Consider the following 22,905-nt stretch of genomic DNA (forward strand, 5'->3'; position numbering starts at 1 on the left):
GCATCGATATCAATTAATGATCATTCTTTTGGCCTGGGTTTGTTGAAGCCCCTGTCTGCTCTATGATGCGTGATGTTGTGGCCTGGGCAGAGATCAATGTATCAAGCAACCGAGCGTCAAGATTTGATATCATTCCACAGCCAACAACTATGGTCCCGATGCAATAGAATCAGATCGATTAAAACATCTATTATCTATCCATTGTGCTGCGAATCACCGCTTTGTCCCAGTTCTTGGCATGGCTATGACGAGATTTACCCAAGAGTCCAGGCGCGTTTGATCTCCCGCCAAAGTGACACATTGAGCACTGACAAGGCTGCAGATAACTTCAAGATCGACAGGTTAAATCCTTTCTGGTGCACCACATGAAGCCGAAGCGAGCACCTCACCAGAACACCGGGCACCATCTGCATTTGCTCTCGAGGCGGTGGAAACATCCGAGATGATGACGATCGAGGACAATGCCGACACCATATTACCCTGATCCTCTCCAAAACCGATACTCAAATTCCTTCTTTTTTCTTTTGCAATGCGGCTGGCCCCATACACCCATCTTTCAAGAGTCATGAGCCTACATTTTCTTCAACATAGCAAAGATGTGGCACCTCTTCGCCTCCGGTTCGCTCAGCGGCTCCCTATTTTTCGCCCTCTTTTCCCTCGGCCCATTGGCTGAAGCAGCACAGTGCTATGGTATAAACGGACAAAAGACGTCGGGGACACAGTGCAGTCGTGACGCTACAGGAACAGGTTCTTCTCACTCATCATGTTGTGATGAGAGCAGGCAAGAAGCCTGTCTCTCCAGTGGCCTCTGTTTCGCAACTCAGAGAGGGGACAATCACACGTTTTGGTCTCAAGGATGCACTGACCCAACGGGAATGGACCCGGCTTGTCCATCTTACTGTGGGAGGTCGAGCCAGTACATCTCTATGCCGATACAGCCATCATATACGATGCTTCACTGCGGAAGCGGCGCCTGGTGTTGCTGTTACGACAACCTCGGAATGGCATGTAATCAGGCGCAATGTTGTGCACGAAACTTTACCCTTTCTCGAGGATTAGGAACCGTAACGAGGCAGTTCGATAATAATGGCGACAGTGTCAGTATCTCTAGTAACGGAGGAGCGAACCCCGAGAATACAGTAGACAACCCAATGCCCGGTTTACCTGCCAATATGCCCCCTTGGATGCGCCTCGTTCCCGTCATCGCAGCCGGTCTGCTTGCTTCACTTCTTCTGGCCAGCATCGTTGCACTTGGATTTTCTTGCACACAGAATAGAAGATTACGGCGCCAGGTTGAATCACTCCAAAATCTCAACACTAGTCTCACCACCGAAAAGCTACGAAGTTATAGCATATCCCGTTCCAGCCCAACTTCGTCGGCGAGGCCAAGTGTTTCTGCGCCATCAGCTCCGCCTCTATTGATTACAACAGCGGTAGCGAACGACGATCCGGTCAGCTCAGAGCCCAAGACTTCAGTTGAAGACTACCTTCCACCGATATCCGCTCGGTCTCCATTGACAGCAAATACTCCCTCGAGGTCGCCACATGATGGCCCAAGCCGGACCGCAATGGAGAGGAGGCCATCATCAGCATGGGTCCCTGAAAACAGCTACGCAAATGAAGAGCCAATCCGCACCCCGAGAACTCCGATCACTGCGGCGTATCACCATCACCTGTCAATGGTCAACCAAGCCCTAGGTCCATCGTCGGCGAGATCTATGTATGGGGTTGGGTCATCAGATCCTTTGCCCCAAACCCATCCACAGCACCACCATTATCAACATCCGCAAGAAGGTCAGTGGCATAGACCACCTGGACACCCTATCGCTATGCCATCACCAATCAGGCCCGCCGCTCACGAGGAGCAAAGACCGAGCTGGCCAATACGGGAGGGACAGAACGCGAGGTACACTACGTACACTCAGAGCGGGTATTTCCCGGACCAATCTGAATCATACAACAGCAGTACGCCGCCAGAGTATCAGTATGAAGTGGGGGGTAATTCGATTTCGGAACTGCCGGGGTCAGCAGAGAGAGGGAAACGTTGAGATATAGTTTAAGACTAAAACACGGGGTTAGCTTTGAGTTACCTAAGCCATGTTTGTAATGCCATTTTGCGACTTTTTAGAGTCTGGCTAGTCACGGAAATGTAATTCATGATCCATTTCAACCAAGCTTGACTCTCGGTAGTCAGTGTAGTCAACACAAGCTTCTCACTAGTGGTAGTGCAAAACCCTCCTCGAACACACAACCCCAGCACCATAGTAACACAAAAACATTAACCCTAAACGCCGCAGGCAGCTCCCAACCGTTGTTGTACTCCCTCCAACGCTCGGCAACAGTTCTCATCTTGGTACCATCGTGGCTGAGCAAGCATGGATGCCTGTACGCCGCAAACACCGGGAAATTCCATGTGAAGTCAACACAAGCTTTTTTGATGAATCGAGGCGGTGCAAAGCCACGCCCGCCCGTTGAGCCAGGTTTGTGCGTGCTTGGCGGGTACTCGCATACAACAACAGCACCGTTTTCTCTACCGCAGGAAACCTTTCCAAAAGCACTTTGTGTATTGTATGTATGCCGGCCCTCGCCTAACACAACATCTTCTCGATATAGAAAAAAAAACTCTACTTCATATCCGAAACTTGCCGAACGAAACGGGTAGAGGGCTCGGGGAAGATGGGCTGGCTGTGAGCAGCAGATGTGTGTGTGCGTCGGCGGCACGGGTTGGTGTGATCCCGAGCATGATGGAACAATGAAGTCGAACCCAAAGAACGCGGTGCCACCACCAAATACAGACCCTTCCACCGAAGAGGATGACGACGCCAGAAGACCACATCAGCGGGTGTGGAACTTCATTCCCGTTTTGCGTGTTTCCTAAACTCCGAGAAGCTTTGAACTTTCGGATATCTTATCAGTGCGGAAGGCATTACGCCCCACACGGGAGAGATCTAACGCACTAGATAGAAGCCGCCATGAAACAATGAACAAAGCTCGGTGGTGGCAACAAACGTGCTCCATGACATAATTGCAAGATAGGCGGATCGAAAAACAAAGGACAAGAAAAAGTCCGTGGAAAGGGTACTCCCGAGACCCACAGACAACCTCATCTCAAGCTCCTTACCCTACGAGGATATGCTGGGCAACGTACCTATCCAAGACGGACCCCTAGCTTTGAAGCTTGTTTCCCTACGGGGATAGTTACCAGTTAGTCAACAGCACATTCAACATTCACAAATCATCGAAAGCACAATCAAAACATTATGGTAATAGTAGTCTGTATTGATGGCACCTTTTCATCGGCCCCGTGGTATCAAGAAAAAGAGACAACAAACTTTGCAAAAACAAAAAAAAAACCCATGAAAATCCCAAATTTGATCCCCCAAAAGCTCCCCCCCAAACCCCCAACCAGCTCTCTTTTCCAGAAACACTGAAAGGCGCTTGTAAGAAAACCTCCCGATCAAATTCCATTTCATTCCCTTCAGATTCATACCCCTCACCCATCCGCCCCATCAAAGACATTACATATGCGAGCCCAACATTCAAAAAAGACATCAAATGCCATCATGGACGCTCGCTAGATTTGCAAACGAACTCCTAAATCGCAAAAAAAAGACTCAAAACTCCCATCTAACTGAACCCGTTTGATACCGGTAAAGTATGTACAAAACGGAAGAATAGACGGAATGTGCTGGGCTTTTTTTTTAGACGAAGACAGTATGCAAGACGCGCTTCCAGGCGGGCATCTGAGCAAGCCTCTCGCGGTACTCGTTGATCTCGTCCCAGGGGAGCTCGCGGCGGCCAGTGTCAACATCGATCTGGTCGGTGCGGAGCCAACCTGTTCGCTTCCAGACGAAACCACCGATCCAGAAGACGATGACGACGGGAAGGGCGAGGTAAGACTTGAAGAAGCCCTCGACATCGTTGAAGCCGCCGCCGACGGGGCAGATGGCGACGAAAAGCTGAGCGATCAAGACGAGGATGACGAGGATGAGGCCAAGGTAAGAGCCATAGACACCACCAGCGGCCTTGAAGGGAATCTCATCCAGAGTGTGACCCTGGCGAGCCCAAGCCTTGCGGAAGCGGATATGGGCCAAGCAGATGGAACCCCAGGTAAAGAGGGCGGCAAGACCAGACAAGGCGAGGAGCCAGTCGAAGACAACGACACCGGAAGTGCTCAGGTTGACATAGGCGAGGGGGCCGAAAGCGCAAACGAAGAGCACGGAGATGAGAGGGCGGCCGGAGCGGTCGATGTAGGAGAAGATCTTGGGGGCATAACCCTGCTGGGAAAGGGCAGTGAGGGTACGGGAACCACCATAGACGGAGGAAACACCGATGGAAAGGACGGAGACCAAGATAATGACGTTCATGAACGAATCATAGCCGTGAAGATTGGCATCGAGACCGACCAGAACGAAGGGAGAAGCATCGACGTTGATGTACGGGTTGTCACCACCGAGGAGACGGTCGTCATCGTGGCGGACGAGGAGACCGATGAAGGTGAGACCCAGGATGTAGAAGAGGGTGATACGCCAGAACACCTGCTTGATGGCACCGGGAAGAGACCTGACGGGGTTGCGGGCCTCAGCAGCGGCAAGACCGACCAGCTCAGTTCCGGAGAAGGAGAAAGCAGCAGTGACGAAGACGGAGCAGAAGCCACGGAAGCCGTTGGCGAAAGCGCCAGGATCTTGCCAAAGCTTGCCACCAGAGTATTCGTCGTAAGCGCTGCCCTCGGGACCACCACCACAGACGAGGACGACGGCAATGATCATGAAGACGACAGTCGCTCCAAGCTTGAGAACCGAAGACCAGAACTCCTCCTCAGCGTATCCGAGAGTGCCGAAAACGTTGACGATGATGATGGCAAACATGAAGACGGTGATCCAGACAGCTGCAGAAAAGAAGCCATTGTCAGTATCCCGTTGTTTGATTGTTTTGGGTGCTTTGTGCATGGTTGCAGTGTCAAAACTTACCAACATTGATGTCTTTCGTCCAGTATTGAATTGTGATACCGCAGACCGTGAGTTCAAGAGGCAAGACGATAGACCATTGCATGACGTAGTTCCAGCCCATGGCGAAACCCCAGGAAGGATCGATGAAGCGAGTAGAGTACGTGTAGAAACCACCAGAGACAGGGAACATGACAGCAAGTTCGCCGAGAGCGTAGACCGTGTTGAACATCATAATACCAATGATGGAGAAATCGATGAGGAGGGTTGCGGGACCACCGGTAGCGAGGGCCTTTCCGGAACCGACGAAGAAACCAGCACCGATAGAACCACCGATGGCAATCATGTGCAGATGGCGGGCCTTCATGGTGCGGTCGAGAGAGTCGATGGAGGCGCCATCGCCACGTCTCTGGAAGGACTTGAGGTTGAGGCCATTGCGAGTCCAGAAGTCCTCTTGGTCGCGATGCTGGTTGATGGCATCACCACCGTGGGTGAACTGTGGGGGAGGAACCTCCTTCTCAGGAGTGACAGGGAGGGGTCCCTTCTCTTCTGAGGACGACATGTTGGTGAGTTGTGATGGTGATCAGTGTCGATGAGGAGAAAAGGAAAAAAGACGGCATGTGAGGGGGGGACAGAGGGGGTTTAATAAAGACAGAGGCCGAGTAAGAAAGAGAGAGGAGGAGTTTCGCGGCTGTCGCGTTACCCCAGGGTCGGGGTGTGGTCGCAGGGTGGACTGACTGGGGGGGGGAGCTCAAGGAGCAACCCAGGCAGACGGAATCTATCTTGACGATTGGGTTCCAGGAAGCACGGAAAGTGGCTAGAAGCTGCACAGAACGAGCCAAGAGGCAGAATACAGCCAATTGAGTGTCGATCGGGGTTTGCGGGGCCTTGATAGCAACCCTGGGAGCGGGTTTTATTACCATCTGAAAGTAGAAGGAGCCAAGCACCAGACCCAATAACCCCGATATACTGCGCGTCCGCGGTACCAACCCGCTACGAACGAGGTCACACTAGACTCGACTGCAGCGAGGTGCCATTCATCAGGCCAGACCGAGGACGAAGACGGATAGGCACAGGGATGGGGGGGGAACATGTTAACGGAGGCTGGCAGGCGACACGACATACATGATCCTTGGTACCATTAACCATAACGGAGATGGGACGATCACTGCGAACAGGAGTTTAACCTCTACTGCTAGCTTTCCCCAGAACGGGAACTGGCAAGTTGAGAAAGCATGGAACTGGGAACATGTCGTTCATGGAAGCCACAGCCAATGGCAGAGGGAACTAATGGCTAACATGGCGAGATTCCATTTGTCAAGCGAGCAACCTGGGCGACCTGGGACGACGTTGCTGCGATGGCGCCAAGGCCAAGCGACAGATCTTCCCCGCCACTGCCGTTTTGCGATAGGGACCTCGGAGCGCCACTGATGCTTGATCTCTTGTGACCATGCGCAACATGCCACACCTGCGCATGGCCCGCTCCTCGTTGAGGAATAGCTCATGGCTCTAGTAGTGACTGGTGACGTCGAGCAGAGGGGAACCAGGCCTCGGATCTACACCCTCGCCGTCGTCGTTTGTTGTTCTCGGCATCATCAGGCACCGCCGAACAAAGAAAGCCATTGACGACGGAAGCGAACTCGAGGGGACGCAACAATGGACACCTTGCCCCCTTCTCCCCCAGTCGTGTCGCATGTCACACCCGCGGCAGCACTAGAGCACGCTGACGCCGATCAACTCAACGAAACGGCATTGGCGTTTGGAGAGCGCGGAGAGGTTGGAAGAAAACGGCAGCTGGCTTCTCTCAGGCGTTGAGGCCAAGCCGGCGATATCCCGGTGCGGCTAGTCATTGCCTGCGCGGTGGCGTTCCGGCAGCGTTGCTCTCTTATCTTGTCCGTCTGGGGAGCACGAAGCCGTCGAAACGGCCAGGTCTCCCAAAGCGATGCCATCATTCGTCAGTTCATGCCCCCGATTTAGTGTGCTCCGTCTTGGCATTTCTTGCCAGCTTCCAGACCAGGCAAAGCTTGGCTACAACCCCTGCTCCTTGGCTTGGCGTCTAGCGGCTCTTGGCGGCGGTCCCCTGCCAACTACCTACCACCACCTCGCCAGCTCTCCCACCTCACCTGCTTCCGCCAGCGTGAGCAGCCAGCAACGAAGGATTTGGCCCTTATCACCGTTCGGGCAGGCCGTCGCATGTTGGTGGGCTCTTTCAATGCATGGTGAGCTCTCCCTCGTGATAAGATGGCCACCACTGTGCTGGGAGAGAGTAAGCTCGTACAGCTCGCTAAGAAATAAGCTATCTACCGCCTCTATAGGTAGGACACACGATAACAGCACTACATCCCGTCGACACTACCGAGGGAATGGAATCGGCAAATACTCCTTCATATGTTTGGAGCTCTGCGCGAGTCGTAGCTCCGTTCTGTTCAGCCTTCCATATTGGCTGCCCTCCTCTACCGCTTGATATCCACTGGGTGAACAGAACGATAATCTGGCATTCTGGGTATCTGTGGGTGGGGGGCTCAACGGGCGACGGGGAACTTGTCGGTGGGGCAAACATGGATGGCGGGCGGGGAATCCTGCTGGACCACAGTCGCGATGCAAATGGTTCGCAAAACGGCAATAACGAGAAATGCCATGTAGCCCATCGAGATGGTCGTCATCAGGAAGAAACACTCAATTCTGCCTTGAGTAACCCTATCGCAAGTGGCAAGAAACCCTCTCGATTCAAAGGACGAAAGGGAACTTTTGCATCAAAGCTGCAATTCGGTCGGTGAGGCCCGTCAGCGCATCCCAAACTTGCTGTTGGTCCGTCGGTGTTTCCTGGTTGCGCTATGAACTTCACATGTCAATATTGGATTTGTCGCCTGTCGCCCGTCGTAGTCGCATCGCATCGCAGGCGCACTCGGGACCAGCCGGTGTGTGATATGTATTGACTGGCTCCAGACGAACACAGCATCGGATTTTGTGTCTGGAAGCGGGCAAGCTTCACAGCCTGAGACGGCGTCGCATGGTGAGCTGGCGCCACGCAACACACCTTCATCAAAAGCATGATCAGGCGCGTCAGGCACTGCGATGCAATGACAGAAGGAGACTTCCATCCTTCTAGAAGCTGGGTGTTCCCGCATACCAAGAGACTGGCACATTTCCCACCTTTCGATGTCTACAGTAGCCTCACACACTACCGATCTCTGGCGTGCTCGGGCTGCGGGAGGGGAGGCTGAAAGCACACTACACCCCAACCTGGGCACGCGACCACAAGCCGCAACAGGCCATCAGCAAAAAGGAAGTTCCAACGGTGCGCTCAGAGCGCTCGCCAGTCTTGGAAACAGGCTCGCGAGAGTGAAACAGGAAGGAGAGCACTAACGACGTTTACTAGAGCATTCACCAACCGCTTTGCCTCTTTATCGACGCTCTTGAGCTTCCATATGTGACAAGTGCTCTACTATCGAGACTGGCGCTATCACCAACCCTCACTACAGTGTACGCTATACTAGAATCCCCTCTAGGAATGTGATGGCATGTTTCTACCCAGTTTCACGTCTTCGCCTGATGCTGGGCTGATTGATGAGGCTTTTGCAGGTTGAGCCATCAATTTGGCCCCGGTGTCCAAAACGGGAATCACCAAAGTCGCCTGACTCCACCTGCGTCTTTTCCCCGCATTTTGCTGATAGCCCATGTAACCTTACACCCCCACGATACCACAGCTCCACTTATCAGTGCCAAGCATCCTTCCGACGGTGCCCCGGCAGTTTTGGCGAAGGTGTTGTGTTGTTGACGCTCCGTTTGCTTGGCTGGGATCATCGATGTCTGACAACAACAGCTGATGGAGTCGCTATCGAAACCGAACCTCAATTTATTGAGAGCTCAGCGCGAACTGCAGGATGCGCGAGTCAGAAGTCAGAGAGATGGGATGACATATCTGTCGTCCCATGTTGTCTGGCCATGCGGGCTGGGCATTGTAATCGTCGGCGACCTCCACCTCGTCCCGTCGACCTGGACTTCAGTGGGCACCTGTGCCTCGACAAAGCACAGTTCTTGCTGCTGGCGGATGTCTACATAGCTCTAGGGTGTGTATGTTTCCCATGAAGTCTATTTCTAGTCCTTGCTTTATCTTCAGCCACAAGCCGTTGAATCGTATAAACTTATTGGGACCTGTACTATAGAACCATGTCAATGCAAACTTAAACGTGAACGACAACAACCGCTCTCTAAAAACACAAATTATTTGGTATCACGGCAGTATCAGAGTAACCTAGGCAGGTAATCATCTTGTGGAAGCCGTCGAAGTGAAAGCTCAAGTTTGATCACCTCGTGGCTTTAGTTTCCTGTGATTATTCAAAAAGAAACAAAAAATCAAAACGAGAATGGCTTAAAGGTAGACTTTAATGTCATACATCTTGCATACAACACACTCAACGTAAAATTCAAAGAACTTGATATTCAACGATAGCTCCCGAAGGAGACTCATAAAGCTGGGTGATCACATGTCTCTCCTTGGACGCCTCTCCTGCCGTTGACGGTACAATCTGCCATCTCAGATCCGATCTCCCCTGTCCCCTACACAACAACAACACATGCCCATCGCAGGGTCCAAGATCCAAACCCCTGGGTCTGTTCACCGTCAACAATGCACACACGGAAAGCCTCATCCGGATCCGCGACAATGGTCACAGCTCGACCAGACCCCCACCGATAGGTGCGTTCCCTAAGGTAGTGTACCTTCTGATATGCAGTCCCTCCTCTGAAACAACAAGGCAGGCAGGTCTCAGTACCAAGCTGACGGGACAAGACGGGATCACCATCATTATCAAGATCTCTACGACGTGTTCCTGCCAATGTCGCCCAAGGTCACACCACAGCCCAAGGACTGAAATGATGGTGTCAAAACGGAAACTCATGTTAATATATCACCGAAAACGGTACAGATATAGGATAGACCCGCAAAACAAAAACGGTCACTCGTCGCTTGGGTTGAACCATGCAAGCTCTCAATGGCACAGCGGACGGGAGCACGCCCGACCGCCCACCACGTCCATGCATCCAGACCGCATTTGTTGCGCGTAGGTGCAGTCTACAACCGAGCGGATGCGACGCTGTCAACCTAATCAAAATAAGGTGTGGACATTCTTGCTTTCTCAAGCGTCTATCGATGGCGAAGGGGGATGGGGAATTAATATTGCGACGTTGGGGAAACTGTCCACTGTCAACGTGATAGGCGGCACTGGTTGGCCAGAGTTTGAAATCGTCAACTTGAGATTCGTCGAGAGCCAACGATTGGAAGTTGGGTACAACTACCGCTGTAGCCACATGGACGGGAGTGCAGCTGTTAATTTCTCCCCTCCTTCAGGCTATTTCCCCCAAGACACTGTGCACGATCATGGTTCTGGATCGTGCCAAAAAAAAAAAAAAGAAAAAAAAAGAAGAAAAAAGCCAAATAGAATTGCACCAAACTATGCAGCACTCCCTACATAATGCACCTAGCATGGAAGCGACAGTCAAAACCGCATTTAAAAAGATGGGGGACAGAATACGTACCTGCCCTTTCCAAAAGATCGAGAACAACGTTAGAGGGCGAGGCGTGTTCCTTCTGTGCATGGCGTTGGAGTAAGCTACCCAAAAGGGAAGGTGGTACCACTGAGGGAGTGATGGGTGCGAAGGGATATCTTGCTCCTCCCCGATGGAACAAACACGCAGCAAGCAGCACGACACGACCCTGCCTATCGTCACGCCCCTAGGTAGCTTGCTCCACTCCTCCCTCCCTCCTTCGGTGTTTGGGGGCGACCATTTAGCATTCCAGCAATGGCGGTATCACCAATCACTCGGGATTTTGGAGCCTCCAAGCAATTCGTATAATCGTATCCTTGATCTCGGACTGTTGGATAAAGATGTCGGTGAGGAGAGAGAGAAAAAAAAAATGGAGTCACATGTCGGCCGAGTTTTGGGAAGGAGGAATGGAATGTCGTGGTGAGGAGGTTCTTGGCTTTGTCTTGACGGCTTCCTTACTTGGACGTTGGCCCCTTTTGCGCACCTCTACGGATAGGTGGCAGGAGCGAGAGAAACTGGGAGGTGGAAAGCGGACTTGTACATTGGCAGATGCAAGTTGGTAATTAAAATGCTGTTGCTGTCTCGTACCCAACAAAGGGGAACTGCAACCTTCCAAAATATATCAACCCAGACAGATCATGTGAATCTTGGTCCCTGCGCTTATTCGATGGTAGTAAGATGTGCTGTTACGAGCCGTACCTGCTTTGATTACCATTCTTTTCCTTCCCTTCTAGAAGTATTCTATGCAAACCACTCACTGGCGGCTACTACCTGCCCTTTTATCTCTTCTTGAAAATGTTCCTTTCCCTTGGAGGTAAAAGTGGATGTCGATCAGCTGTTCCCGAGTTTGTTGGCAGGTTGCTGACGGGAACAGCCCGGGATCCTCCCTTTATTAATTCATGGTGTGTTGAAAGATCTGGCACCCGAACCCGAAGATCTGGATCTTGGATCTGGGGATGTGCTGGATGTACAATGTAGGGACGGAGCAGGGACGATGGCGAAAGGGGGCGGGTTTGACACACGTCTTTGTCGGTTCACCTTCCCTTAGGGGCACCGTTCACGGGAACGTGTGGGAAATAAAGTGACATGAGGGCAAGGGATCAGCCCACTTGCCCTTAGAGGTATTCTTCTCTGGAAAGCAACCCACTTGCCTTTAGAGGCACAAAAAATGGATCTTTTGGAGGTTTGAGGTTCAAACCGAGAAACATGAGATCGCGCTTAGCTTCGGAGATATCTTGCTGCAATGCACTTGTCTTGCGTTCTCCAGATTGTTGGTAGCGAGCATCGGACGGTGGACATCTGTTTTGCGCGGCTATGATCCGAGGGGATAGGAGACGTTCGAGGTGACCCAAGGCTGAGACTAGCCTGGATGTTTGACCGAGAAGAACCGATTTCATGCATGAAAGACTACGGTAGGAATGCCTAGATGTAAGAGACCACTTTCTTGCATAGAAGGCGACGGTACGAGAGCCTAGAAACAAGAGAAAGGTACGGTATCCTTGGTGCCTGACTAAGGCAGGTGAAGGAGGGTTGTCACGTTGGCGATGCAACTGGGTAAGGCTGCTGATTTGTATGATGGTGGTTCAAGGGGCGGTGTGCGTATGTTAGGAGCATTCTTGGTTAATATGTTTGAACTTGTGGACTTCATAGGTATTTGTGAAGTGCCTAGGTAGGTAGGTAATATGATGATAGTAGATACGTAAAGCTTGACCGCTGAGTATGATCCAAGCATCAACACATACAGGAAGTATCGAAGCACCCGACAAATAAAACTACTTGTAAAGAAAGAAACATCTGGAGACAACGATATTAGATCTTTCAGGCCCAGTTGATCATACCCTACCCCAGCATCAAGTGCATCTTCTTCCGGTCCTGTGCTTCCCATATACTCTTCACCACTCGTCCCAGTCCTCTCCGATAGGCAATGTCGCCTCTCCACTCTACCCACATCACCCAATAAAACTGGTACCATGGAACCCCTTTAGGTCTCTCGGGGTGGTTAGCATCTTTAAAATAATGGAAAAAAGGAACCTCCGTGGGTTCCCAAATTTCTCCTCTAGCCACCTCTACCAACGTTAAAGATTTCCCAGTCAAATCCAAGTTCACCGTATCAGATGTCTCGGACGGCGAAAGTGGATCTGGATTCAGGGTCAAAAAACCTGCCCAGGTGCCTATTGAGTCACGTAAACTTATACATTGTGCAAGGTACTCCGGCTCCCAATCTATCAGTTCCTCCGCTGCAAGCAGGGTTGCAGAACGGGTGTAGCAAGAGATCCAAGGGGCTATGGTCATGCCAGGAACTTCAGAATCGCCCTTCCCTTGTAGGTGAATCGGGTGGAAGAGACATCGCAGCGATCGGGACTCGTCGTGGTAGTTATATACCCAATTCGGACCCCGGGAGCTCGTCCACGGACGGCGTGTCCACCCAGGAGGGCATCGCGTCTTATCTGAATCAAAATATTTCTCCTTCAAGGCGTAAAATCTGTCCTTGATCTCAATTCCCGGACCGTCGCTTGTGGTGTGATAGGACCACTCGACTATGGGGAAAATTCTCTCGTGGAAGCATTGTTCTCCCCTCCAGGACCTGAGATTCGTTCCAACTGGCCTCCAGGTGTCCGCTACCCTCCAAATCTTTAGATCCAAGCTGCCTTTCCATGCGGCCCAGCTCCAACTCGGAACACAGGATGCTTTTGGTATCCCTCCTGGCCAGCGAAGGACAATGTCTTTCGAGAAAGGGAACCATAAAAGTCCAGCATAGAAGAAGTCTGCTGGGAGTCCAGAAATTAGTCCGCCCTGAAACGAGGAGAGAAGTGCTGTTGCGATTCCAGAAAATGCTCTTAAAGAATCTTCTGGTAGGGTGAAACTTCGCCTATTGTAATTTTCGATGATTTCTGCTAGTTTCGGGATGTTGGGGGAAACATTGTGGATTTCCGGATAGATACTGCGCTGATAGGGATATCGTTTAGGTGACGGCATCTGTATTGTGATATCGGGCAACCTAATATCCTCTCGCCATTGGGCGGACATACAGGTCCAATGGGCCGGGCCATGTTCACGAAGAACCAATTGTCTTCTGGAGAACAACTCTTCCTGAAATGTCCACCCTCTGGTAAACCACGCCCCCCTGTTTTGATCATCTTTCCAGTCTCTATGCTGTATATTTATAACGGTCGAAGAAGGCCCGAGACGCCAAGTGTGCTGTTGAACCTTACATTGTTGTGATATACCAAAAAGCCCGGGCAGCCCACTATCTGCATTCGTTGCACTGCGAGCGATTATCGTGAATGTAGCATTGGCATATATTCCGGACATGTTTTGGACGTCTTGGTGTTTCTGCTTGTCATCATCCTGGACAATACAGAGAGCATCCACCCAAAGAAACTTTTCGCCAGCCATCTCAACCACAGCCATTGCGTGGGTGATTGTTTTTGCCAAAGGCACGAATGAGAGGGCATTTGGTTGCTGCAGCCTCCCAAGATTGTCCATTGCCGTAGTGAATTGTTTGGTGCCGCCCCATACATAGCTTAAACACACATAACTATCGGTCAGTTGAGCCGGAACAAGACATTGACGCACAATGTCAACCAGCCATGCTGGGCGGATGGAAGCAAGGGCTGGTAATATCACACTGGAAGGCTTGCAGTGCTGGTGGTGTTGGTCGCAATCAGTTTTCCAACGACAAAACAAACTTGAATCGATCCAGTGTGCATGTATAAGCCTTCCATATCTGTCTAGATTGTCGCTCGGGTGTGAAGGGAAGAGAACAAAACTGTAGCTTCTCAAAGTGCCGTCAACCAGATTACCGGTCTGCCCCAACGTGGCCTCTATTCTGCATTCCCGGTTGTCGTCCCAGTGGTAACGCACAAGTCTAACAAGTGTGTCTGCTGCAATCGGCACTGGAAATCTGAAACGAAGAGCCCGCCCATTTTGAAAGAGCAAAATGTCCTTGTGCTGTTGGCATTTTGAGTCCACCATGACCTCTTTCCAGGTACCCAACACCTCTTCGAGACGTTCCTTACTTCTAGAAGGCGTGAAAGCAAGGATGATTTTCTGACATATCGAACATGATCGTTTCTGTCTCGGAATTGTTAAATTCACGACAAATACCCTATATCATATCGCTTAGATCGAGACGAAATTATACTCACACTCGATCCAATTTGTCTGGTAGTCTTTCCTTGTCTTTTGGTCTTGCGACTTTTAGCCATGTTGAAGGGCCGCTTGCGATGATCCTGCCGTACTAAGTGGAATGCTGAAGCTATTCGTTTTGATGGATCCCAGGGTGTTTTGAAAGTTCGGGTGCCTCCGTAAAAGGTGAATGCAAGCAAGGTTGGAGATTTGTCTGACTGACTCCTGCCCTCTTGCCCCGCTCCGTCTCTGCCTAGTTGTTGCTGCCTGAATTTCAGTTGCACCTCTTGGCATGTGTGACAACGACAACGTTACATAAGCCAGCCTCGTGAGGTTCTTCAAGTCTAGGTCGTCACTGCCTCTCTGGCTGACCTTTGGCGACCCGGCACGCCTCCTCCATGTCTGATGGGTTGTCACACCACCTGGCCTGGCGAGCGGCTGCCTTCCTGTGAGTTCCTACTCTTCCCTGAAATGCCACCCGAAGTTGTCCAACACTTAGCGAAACAGAACCGGCTACCTCAAAACCCAAGGCCAAAAGAACTGGCTCCAACGCATGGATGGCAACACTACCGGGTCCGGCAACCAAGAAGGCGTCAGGGACTGCCGAACCCAAGGAGACAAATGCAAAAACCCCACTCTCACCCTCTGTCCAACATACACCCCCACGGGGTTCTTTTGAACCCGTCGAGCGTCCTCCAACTTTCACTTGGCACTAGATAACATGCATGCAGCCCTCCTAGACTCCACCATCCAAAGCTCCCTTCAGATCGGCCAGATGGTTCGGGATTTCGCTTATGAGTCCCTCAACTTCGAATCCGGCCCAGATGTTGGCATGATTCTGGCTATTATCAGCTCCGCCTTTGGAATAATTGGCGGCCTTGCCTCTCCCATAAGGGGTGTAGCCGGCCTCTTTGGCACCTTTGGCTTAACAGGTACCAGAGCAGCCAAAGTGGCGACTAAAAGTCGCCACTTTGGCTGGGTCGACTAACTTGGGAGCGGGAGTGACAAACATGGTCGGGGCAACGCGCCTTGAGGATGACGAGCCAGATACAGAGTCAGTGACTGTGGGTGTTGCGACTAAGTTGGCTCAGGTCTTTGGGTTCTTCACAGAGGCAATCGAGGATATGCGTCTTACAATCTTTAACGGTGAGGAGAAGCCCAATGGGAAGAGCTTGACCTTTCATGATATTGGGCCGATTGCACCGTTTGGGGAGAATGAGAACACTAATGGTATTGGGATTGATCTTGATGCTAACCCTGATGTGTTGCCGCCTCCCCGGTGGCGCAGTTCTTTGGGGGTGGGAGGTGGTTGTTGGATGAGGAGGTTGGGCAGACGGAGTTTAACCAGCGGTTTTGGGAGGTTCTTGGTCTTGTTCTAGGTTCCCTTTAGGGCTTTTTCGTAAGTTTGATTTGCTGACATGCCTATTCCAACAGAAAAAGTCCCTCATCTCTGGTCTTTTAGAAGATATCAGGGCCTTCATCATGCGCGACTCCTCCAGCGAAGGCCGAGACCGCTGGTGCAACAAGGCCGGTGCTCTTGATATCGACGGTGAATGCTGGTTCATTCTCCGGGCTGACCCCAAGGATCCATACCTCACCCGCGAGATTGAAATTACAGCTATGAACTCGTTTGCTAACTACGATATCAATATTGAACACGTCTACCGCAACGCCATTGCCTGCCAAGATAAGCTGGGGATGGCCAGTTTGATGAGTGGAACTCAGTCTTCAACAACATGGGGACTGATTTTCTTCAGGCCCCGCCAATGGATGAGAATGGGTATCCTGAATGCTTCTGGGGTTCGTTGCCTGTGTTCAGTGTGACGGATGCCTCGAGGGAGAACGCGCTGGCTGCCTTGGCTGTTGAGGCTGCGACGGATGGGATTTGTGTGTCGACTGCGTTCCCTGGGCCTTTCAAGAGTGATCCTATCAAGGCGCCGGAGTACCTTGGGGTGAATGACTGTCCTGTGAGTATCGCTTTCTTTCTTCGCGATGGATGGAATTGACGATGGGGTTGAAAATAGTATGTCAGCGGCATATGAGAAGGTAATAATTTGGGTAGGTAGGTGTTGATCTTCCATGATCTTCCTCTGCCTCTCGTCTGATTTTGTATTGGCCTACATTATCCTCTTTCGTTTTTACACCTAATAATAATTCTTCGTCTTCTACACCATGGCTGATCCGAATGCCTGCTGGGAAGACCACGAGACGTTGCAAATGACAATAATGGTGTCCAGCCACTCTGACGGGAAGAGCTCGTATAGGGCACTAGCCAAGAGAAATGTATGAAGATATCGTCACATTGGAAGGCCGATCCAAGGGTCTGCAGGGTCTTCCAAGATGTGGACAGACCTGGAAATAGATTCATGCTCGAGGGCAGTGCCGCGTGTTCGACGGCGATCTCTCTTGTTCGTCCCTGCATGTTGCAACCAAGTTTCATAGGTTGGCTGTTGCATGGAGCTTTGTGCATGGCTCGGTCCGGAGAGGGTGGTGGTTCGGCTGTGTGGTGTGGGTGACCAGCAGTGACGTCAGGGGGTATGACACAACACAGCTCGCTCCAAGGACCACAAACAACAAGACAGCTTGTGAAACGCGCCGACCGGGCGCTGCACAACGACAAGCGATGCCTGCAAAGCGAGAGAGGATGGTTAAATTTCCTGTTTTCTGGGCAGGATTGGGTCACAGGTAGAAATAATGATATAAGTCAGGTTTTCCCCCTTTTGTCCGCTGCAGCTGGACCGTTCCATCTTTCCTGTTCACTGGTTCAGCAATATACGAAGCTGCGGTGCCAATAAGCATATCACGATTGATACAACCTGCTGCAAGCAAGTCAATTTACACAAACATACCTAACCCTTACCCCTATTTCTGATCAACAACGCCGCAATGCCTACCGTCCTAGGCCTCACCAACGACCAAAAGGAGAAGCCCAAAATTGGCGCTGCTCAAGCACCCAAGGGCTACCACGACGGCTCTCTCGTCCTTTCGGAGAACAAGAACCAGCGCCTCGATACCATCTCCAAGCGCAACTATGCCGCCGCCCACGAGATGGAGACTCTTCTTTGGAGAGCCATCTGCGACGACCCAGAGCAGGCCAAGGAGTACATCGCCGATGACTGCGTGATGGTCAACCCTATCTTTCACCCCGATCACTCTTCCAAGCCGGTGAACAAGGAGTCGGAGCCGAGTATCAGCGATCTACTGGAGAATGCTGGGAAGTTTACTGGATTCCGGTTCCATGACGGAGGTCCGCTTGTGGTCGAGGCGGGGTTGATGGCTGTTTCGACGGTGTACAAGTTGAGTTTGTACAAGCAGAGCCGGAAGGGAGGCATCAGGGAGATTTCGGCGAGTGGAAGCAGCAGTTGGAGGCAGACTGCGGGAGCGGATTGGGTGTTGGTTGCTTGGCATGTTGCTTATGCCGAGGATGAGGACGATGAGGATGATGAGGAGTAGAGGATGAGTGAGGGTTGAGAGGGTTGTGGGTTTCTTGATTTTTGGTAATTACGGTTTCGATGTATTATATGTAATTGTTGTAATTTTGATGAGATTTTGTTGAACCCTACCATGAACGAGAAACATATATGTGGCATTTGAAGAGGCATTTTACCGACGGGATGCACAGAGACGCGCAAGATTTTGCCAGCTTGGGTTGTTCAGTGTTGGCTGCCTTGGAGGATGACGAGGCCTTCTCCAACTGCATCAATAACCCTGCTCACAGTTCGCCCCCCGCACTTTGGAGCTCCCCGTGGCTGGCGTGGCTTTCTTCAACATCGAGACTGAAGAAGTGGGTGGCTGGAGATGACTTTCTGAGAGCATTGCAAAAGGCCACCTTCGAATACTTATATGTTGAATAGCGGTATTATACACTCCTGGAGTCTTTTTGCTCTGATTTATACACTCGAGGCCTGTGATACTGAGCTGAGTGCCCCCTCGGCGGCGCTGTCACAAGCTCCATCCTTGGCTCAACTCCAATTGCAATGACGCAAGTGGTCGCGACGGTTCTCCCAGCTCCCCGACGACAAGCTTCCCTCGAACGCTGAGCCCTGCGAACTGGTGTTCAGTTTACTTTATACATCAATCCACAACCGATTCCCTATCGTATATATCAATTCTTCTTGCGCACAAGACCATCCATTTGTTGCCACTGCCAACATCGTCTCGCACAACTGAGCGAGGCGCACTTGCTGTGGGACCGGGCAGCCTCTGGATCCCGACTTATCCGTTGATACCCTTCAAGGTTGCCATTCACAAAACCACAATATCTTACAGTTCAAGGACACCGAGCGCGTTACTCCCAGTCCGCTCTCGGAAGTCCAGCCACCAACACCGTTCCATCTACCTCCAAGATGGTCTCTCGAAAACCGCTTCCTCCAAATGCGACATTCGACCCCGCCGTACCATCACATGCTCGATCGCCAGAACCAAAGCCCGAAGCACAACAAGAATTCGTATTACCGCCCTTTGAATCCACTGGTGGATTCTGGGACGATACCTCGAACAACATAAACCAGAATCAAAACACCGACGCTGCACAAGACATGTCGAACTCGCACCAGCCAGGCCAGGCTGCTGGCAACTATGCGGGCTTGGAGGAGGAGAATGTCTGGGCTAATAATAATAGCTCTTCCAACCTCGATCGAGTCCTGACAGTTTTGAGGCCCGGAAGCAGCCATCGAATGGACAACACTGGATCTCTGGGAAAAGTGGCGGAGAGGACAGACGCGGGGTTGGATGTCACACGGGTGCCGACCATCCTCAGGCCCGCTGGCGGGCCGTCCAGTCGAGAGACCAACCCATTCAAAAGAAAGATGCATAACCAGGATGGATCTGCGAATCCTGCGTCAACATCCTCCACCACTCCTCTCCCAGAATCCCTGACTGGGGCATTTTCAGACCTAGCCGTTGGAGATACGACCAAGAACCCGTGGCAACCAGCGCTTAGCGACAACAGCGCACTTGGCCAACGGCCGTCGTATCAGTTACCAGAGCCGTCGCCAGGGATGGAGGACGGCTGGAAGGGCTCGGAGCCACCGCGCCCATCGACATCTACGCCACCCAGGCTCTTGTCACTCCCTTCGGAGGAGGGCTCCGCGGGCTGGGAGAACGAAAGGGACAAGCCCCCTAACATCCAGTTAGGGTTCACAGCGGAGGAGGACGAGGTTCTTGGTGATTCCCACGCCTGGGATGACCTTAGCACTGTCAACAAGGGGAATGGTACAGCCGCCGTGCCCGCTGTTCCTGATAAGGGCGGTTCAGACGACGAGTGGAATTTGATAGACGTGGATCCTCCTCGCTCTAGTCAGCCCAATGTCCAACAAAGTCCCTCTAATTCTAAGCCAAGCCCACCTCGGAGAAGGGATACATGGGAAGACTTTGATGAAGAAAAGGATACTCCCCAGCCGAGCACCTCACAACAGGTAGCAGCGCCCCTAACGAAAGACCAACCGCCGCCTCAGGGGAAAGCTCCTGAACTTCCTGCAAGGACTGAACTTCCACCACGAACAGAGCTTCCTCGACGAACATCAAGCGAGCAACCGCCGCCACAACCTCCCCGTCCTGTGGACAAGAACGAAACATACCACATCAAGAACATCAACTGGTTTGATATAACGGCTGCCAAAAACCCCAGATCGACACCTATTCTTGTTCAGAATGCCAACGGCCCCTGCCCTCTTGTTGCTCTTGTCAACGCCCTTACACTTACCACGCCGGCTGATAAGAACACGGCGCTGGTTGATACGCTAAAGACACGAGAACAAGTCAGCCTGGGTTTGTTACTTGATGCTGTGTTCGATGAGTTAATGTCCGAGAGGCGTCTTGATCCAAATGTTCCCCTACCGGATATCACCCAACTTTACAGCTTCCTCCAAGGACTGCACACTGGCATGAACGTCAATCCTCGGTTTATTCCAACAGAGTCTATCTTGCAATCTTTCAAGAGGACGTCGCTTACTCACATTCACCCGAGTCAACGCGGCGAGATGTCTATACCTGGAACTTTTGAGCATACCAAGGAGATGACACTGTACTCGACCTTTTCGATACCGCTGATTCACGGCTGGCTGCCTCGTCCGGACGATATTGTTTACCAATCCTTTGCGCGGCAGGCGGCTTCCTATGAAGATGTCCAGAATCTGCTTTTCCGGGAAGAGGAGCTAGACGATAAACTAAGTAGCAGCCACCACCACGAGGGGTTGACCGAAGAGGAGCAGCAACTGTACCAAGACATTCTTTCGATCAAGTCGTTTTTGCACAGCTCTGCCACGCAGCTTACCAACTTTGGTTTGGAGGTTATCAAGAAGTCGATGAAGCCAGGATCAGTTGCTATCTTGTTCAGAAACGATCATTTCGCCACTCTGTACCGACATCCTCAGACGCTGGAGCTTCTCACGCTGGTTACCGATGCAGGATATGCAGGTCACGCCGAGGTTGTGTGGGAATCTCTCGTCGACACCACCGGCGAAAAGGCCGAGTTCTTTTCGGGAGACTTCCGTGTTGTAGGTGGCGCTTCACATACTTCATCGACGCCCGCTGCTAGAACTCAAGGGTCTGGCAGCTGGGCTGATGTGGCCTCCAGCTCTGGCAACAGACGAAGCAGAGAACAGGGCCGTGGTGGCCGAAGCAGTTCTAGTGAGGCCCCAACCTCGCCAACAACTGAACAAGAGGACCGAGACTTTGCCATGGCGCTCCAACTCCAAGAGGAAGAGGACAACCGTCATCGTCAAGAGGAAGACCGCCGTCGTAGAGAAGCCAGGTTGTCAGAGCAGTACATTGAACAGCAGGGACGGGCAGCTCAAGCGCATAACAGCCGTGGTGGGGCCGGCTCAGGCCGAGGAGGCAGCCACGCTGCGTCTCGTAGTACGGGCTCGTTGGGATCCTCGGGTACCGCCAACACCGGCCGTCGTGCCCCAAGCGGAATCTGCGTCACTTCATCCACTCCTACAGTAGCTTCCTCGAACAACAGTGCTACGCCCAATCGTCCTCGGCCATCCACGCAAACAGTTAGATCGCTGATTCCACCTGTTCAGCCGGCGGCCGCGGCGAATAGAGACCCGGAGGCTGGGTTGGATGATGCTCCTCCTAGTTATGAGCAAGCATCTCAACAGGCGGCGTACGAGCCGCCGACTGGTCATCCGGCACACCCCGCTAGTAGCCCGACCGCGGCGACGTCACAGCCGGCGTCTACTCTCGGGGCAACGCAAAGGCCAAGTACGGGCGCTTCTCAGCCCTCGCCGAGGGTTCATAATGCCCCTAGAACGGGCGGAAGTGCTGGGGGGAGGGCGCCGAATGGGAGTCATGGGTATCCGGGAGCTGGAGGTGCTGGACCGGGGAGGCAAGGGTTGAGACAGGGGGTTCCAGTTGTGCCTGCTAATGGACGGTCTGGGGTGGGAGAGGAGAGGGAGAAGTGTGTGGTGATGTAGAGTGTTTTGTTTCAAGAAGCTGCTTTTCGGCTTTGCTGATGGGCGTGGTATATCGGCTGGGATTTTTGGGATGGGTTCAGATTCATGAGTTGATAAGTTTTGGCGATGGGTATGGTTATAGGGAGATGAGAGTGGTGATCACAGTACACGAGAAAATACCGAGCTTCATGTGGTGGAGGGTAGATTATTGGGGTAATGGAAGGAGTGGACTCGAGGAAGGGACCTTACTATAGTGTATATGACGATGTGGCGCTTTGGATTTTTAGTGGCTCATGTGGTGAAGAGTGTTTGTCTGGAATTATTAGATGCTGTTTGGTGTTGTCCAATTGTGATGTTTGGAGGTTTGAGGCTGATGAGTGGACACATTAGTTTTGCGTTTTGTGAGTGTTGGTTAAGATTGTTGAGAAAGAACTGCTGGAGAGTAGCAGATGAGTAGACAAATCCATCATTTACGACATTTTCATGTAAATGGCCACAACAACCAAGTCACACAGAGTGCCTGCATGGTTCCGTATGACAAAAATCATCGTGATCTGATGTTGGTGTTGAGATGGGATTATTGCCCGCTGGCCAATCAGAGCAGCGGAACCAGATGCTTGCACCCCTGCAGATTCTAGTTGCCGTGGCTGTTGTTGGTGATCAATATTAGGGGAGGTTTCGCTGACATCATTGGTCGAGACAGGCGTCTGGTAGCGAGATGCAACTGCCTTTGGGAGCTGCCAAAGAGGGGAACTTGAGTTTAATAGATGGTTGCTGTGCCTCTTCTTTTCCGATCCTCCCTCTGATCTTTTTTTTTTTGCTTGATTTAAAGAGGTGCGAAGTGTGGCACAGTAGGAGAGTTACATTGCGGGGAGCTGTCAGCA

At 51.9% G+C, this 22,905-nt stretch overlaps 5 protein-coding genes across 5 annotated transcripts; 3 read left to right on the forward strand and 2 right to left on the reverse strand.

Moving 5' to 3' along the window:
- Nucleotides 1-3,701: 3,701 nt before the first annotated feature.
- Nucleotides 3,702-5,508, reverse strand: PODANS_3_5690 (uncharacterized protein; the record flags this gene model as incomplete). The annotated part of the gene is made up of 2 exons (XM_001909332.1): nt 3,702-4,888; nt 4,971-5,508. The coding sequence occupies 2 exons, from the start codon at nt 5,506-5,508 to the stop codon at nt 3,702-3,704; spliced, it is 1,725 nt and encodes a 574-aa protein (XP_001909367.1).
- Nucleotides 5,509-12,332: 6,824 nt separating this feature from the next.
- Nucleotides 12,333-14,468, reverse strand: PODANS_3_5700 (uncharacterized protein; the record flags this gene model as incomplete). The annotated part of the gene is made up of 1 exon (XM_001909333.1): nt 12,333-14,468. The coding sequence occupies one exon, from the start codon at nt 14,466-14,468 to the stop codon at nt 12,333-12,335; it is 2,136 nt and encodes a 711-aa protein (XP_001909368.1).
- Nucleotides 14,469-15,631: 1,163 nt separating this feature from the next.
- Nucleotides 15,632-16,627, forward strand: PODANS_3_5705 (uncharacterized protein; the record flags this gene model as incomplete). Its single annotated transcript, XM_001909334.1, has 3 exons — nt 15,632-15,919; nt 16,056-16,280; nt 16,337-16,627. 3 exons carry the CDS (start codon nt 15,632-15,634, stop codon nt 16,625-16,627), a joined length of 804 nt encoding a protein of 267 aa, XP_001909369.1.
- Nucleotides 16,628-17,507: 880 nt separating this feature from the next.
- PODANS_3_5710 (uncharacterized protein) lies at nt 17,508-18,074 on the forward strand (the record flags this gene model as incomplete). Its single annotated transcript, XM_001909335.1, has 1 exon — nt 17,508-18,074. One exon carries the CDS (start codon nt 17,508-17,510, stop codon nt 18,072-18,074), a length of 567 nt encoding a protein of 188 aa, XP_001909370.1.
- An 893-nt stretch (nt 18,075-18,967) lies between these two features.
- PODANS_3_5720 (uncharacterized protein) lies at nt 18,968-22,042 on the forward strand (the record flags this gene model as incomplete). The annotated part of the gene is made up of 1 exon (XM_001909336.1): nt 18,968-22,042. One exon carries the CDS (start codon nt 18,968-18,970, stop codon nt 22,040-22,042), a length of 3,075 nt encoding a protein of 1,024 aa, XP_001909371.1.
- Between the last annotated feature and the right edge of the window lie 863 nt (nt 22,043-22,905).

Source organism: Podospora anserina, chromosome 3 (genome assembly GCF_000226545.1).
Source record: "Podospora anserina S mat+ genomic DNA chromosome 3, supercontig 2".
NCBI classification, from domain to species: domain Eukaryota; kingdom Fungi; phylum Ascomycota; class Sordariomycetes; order Sordariales; family Podosporaceae; genus Podospora; species Podospora anserina.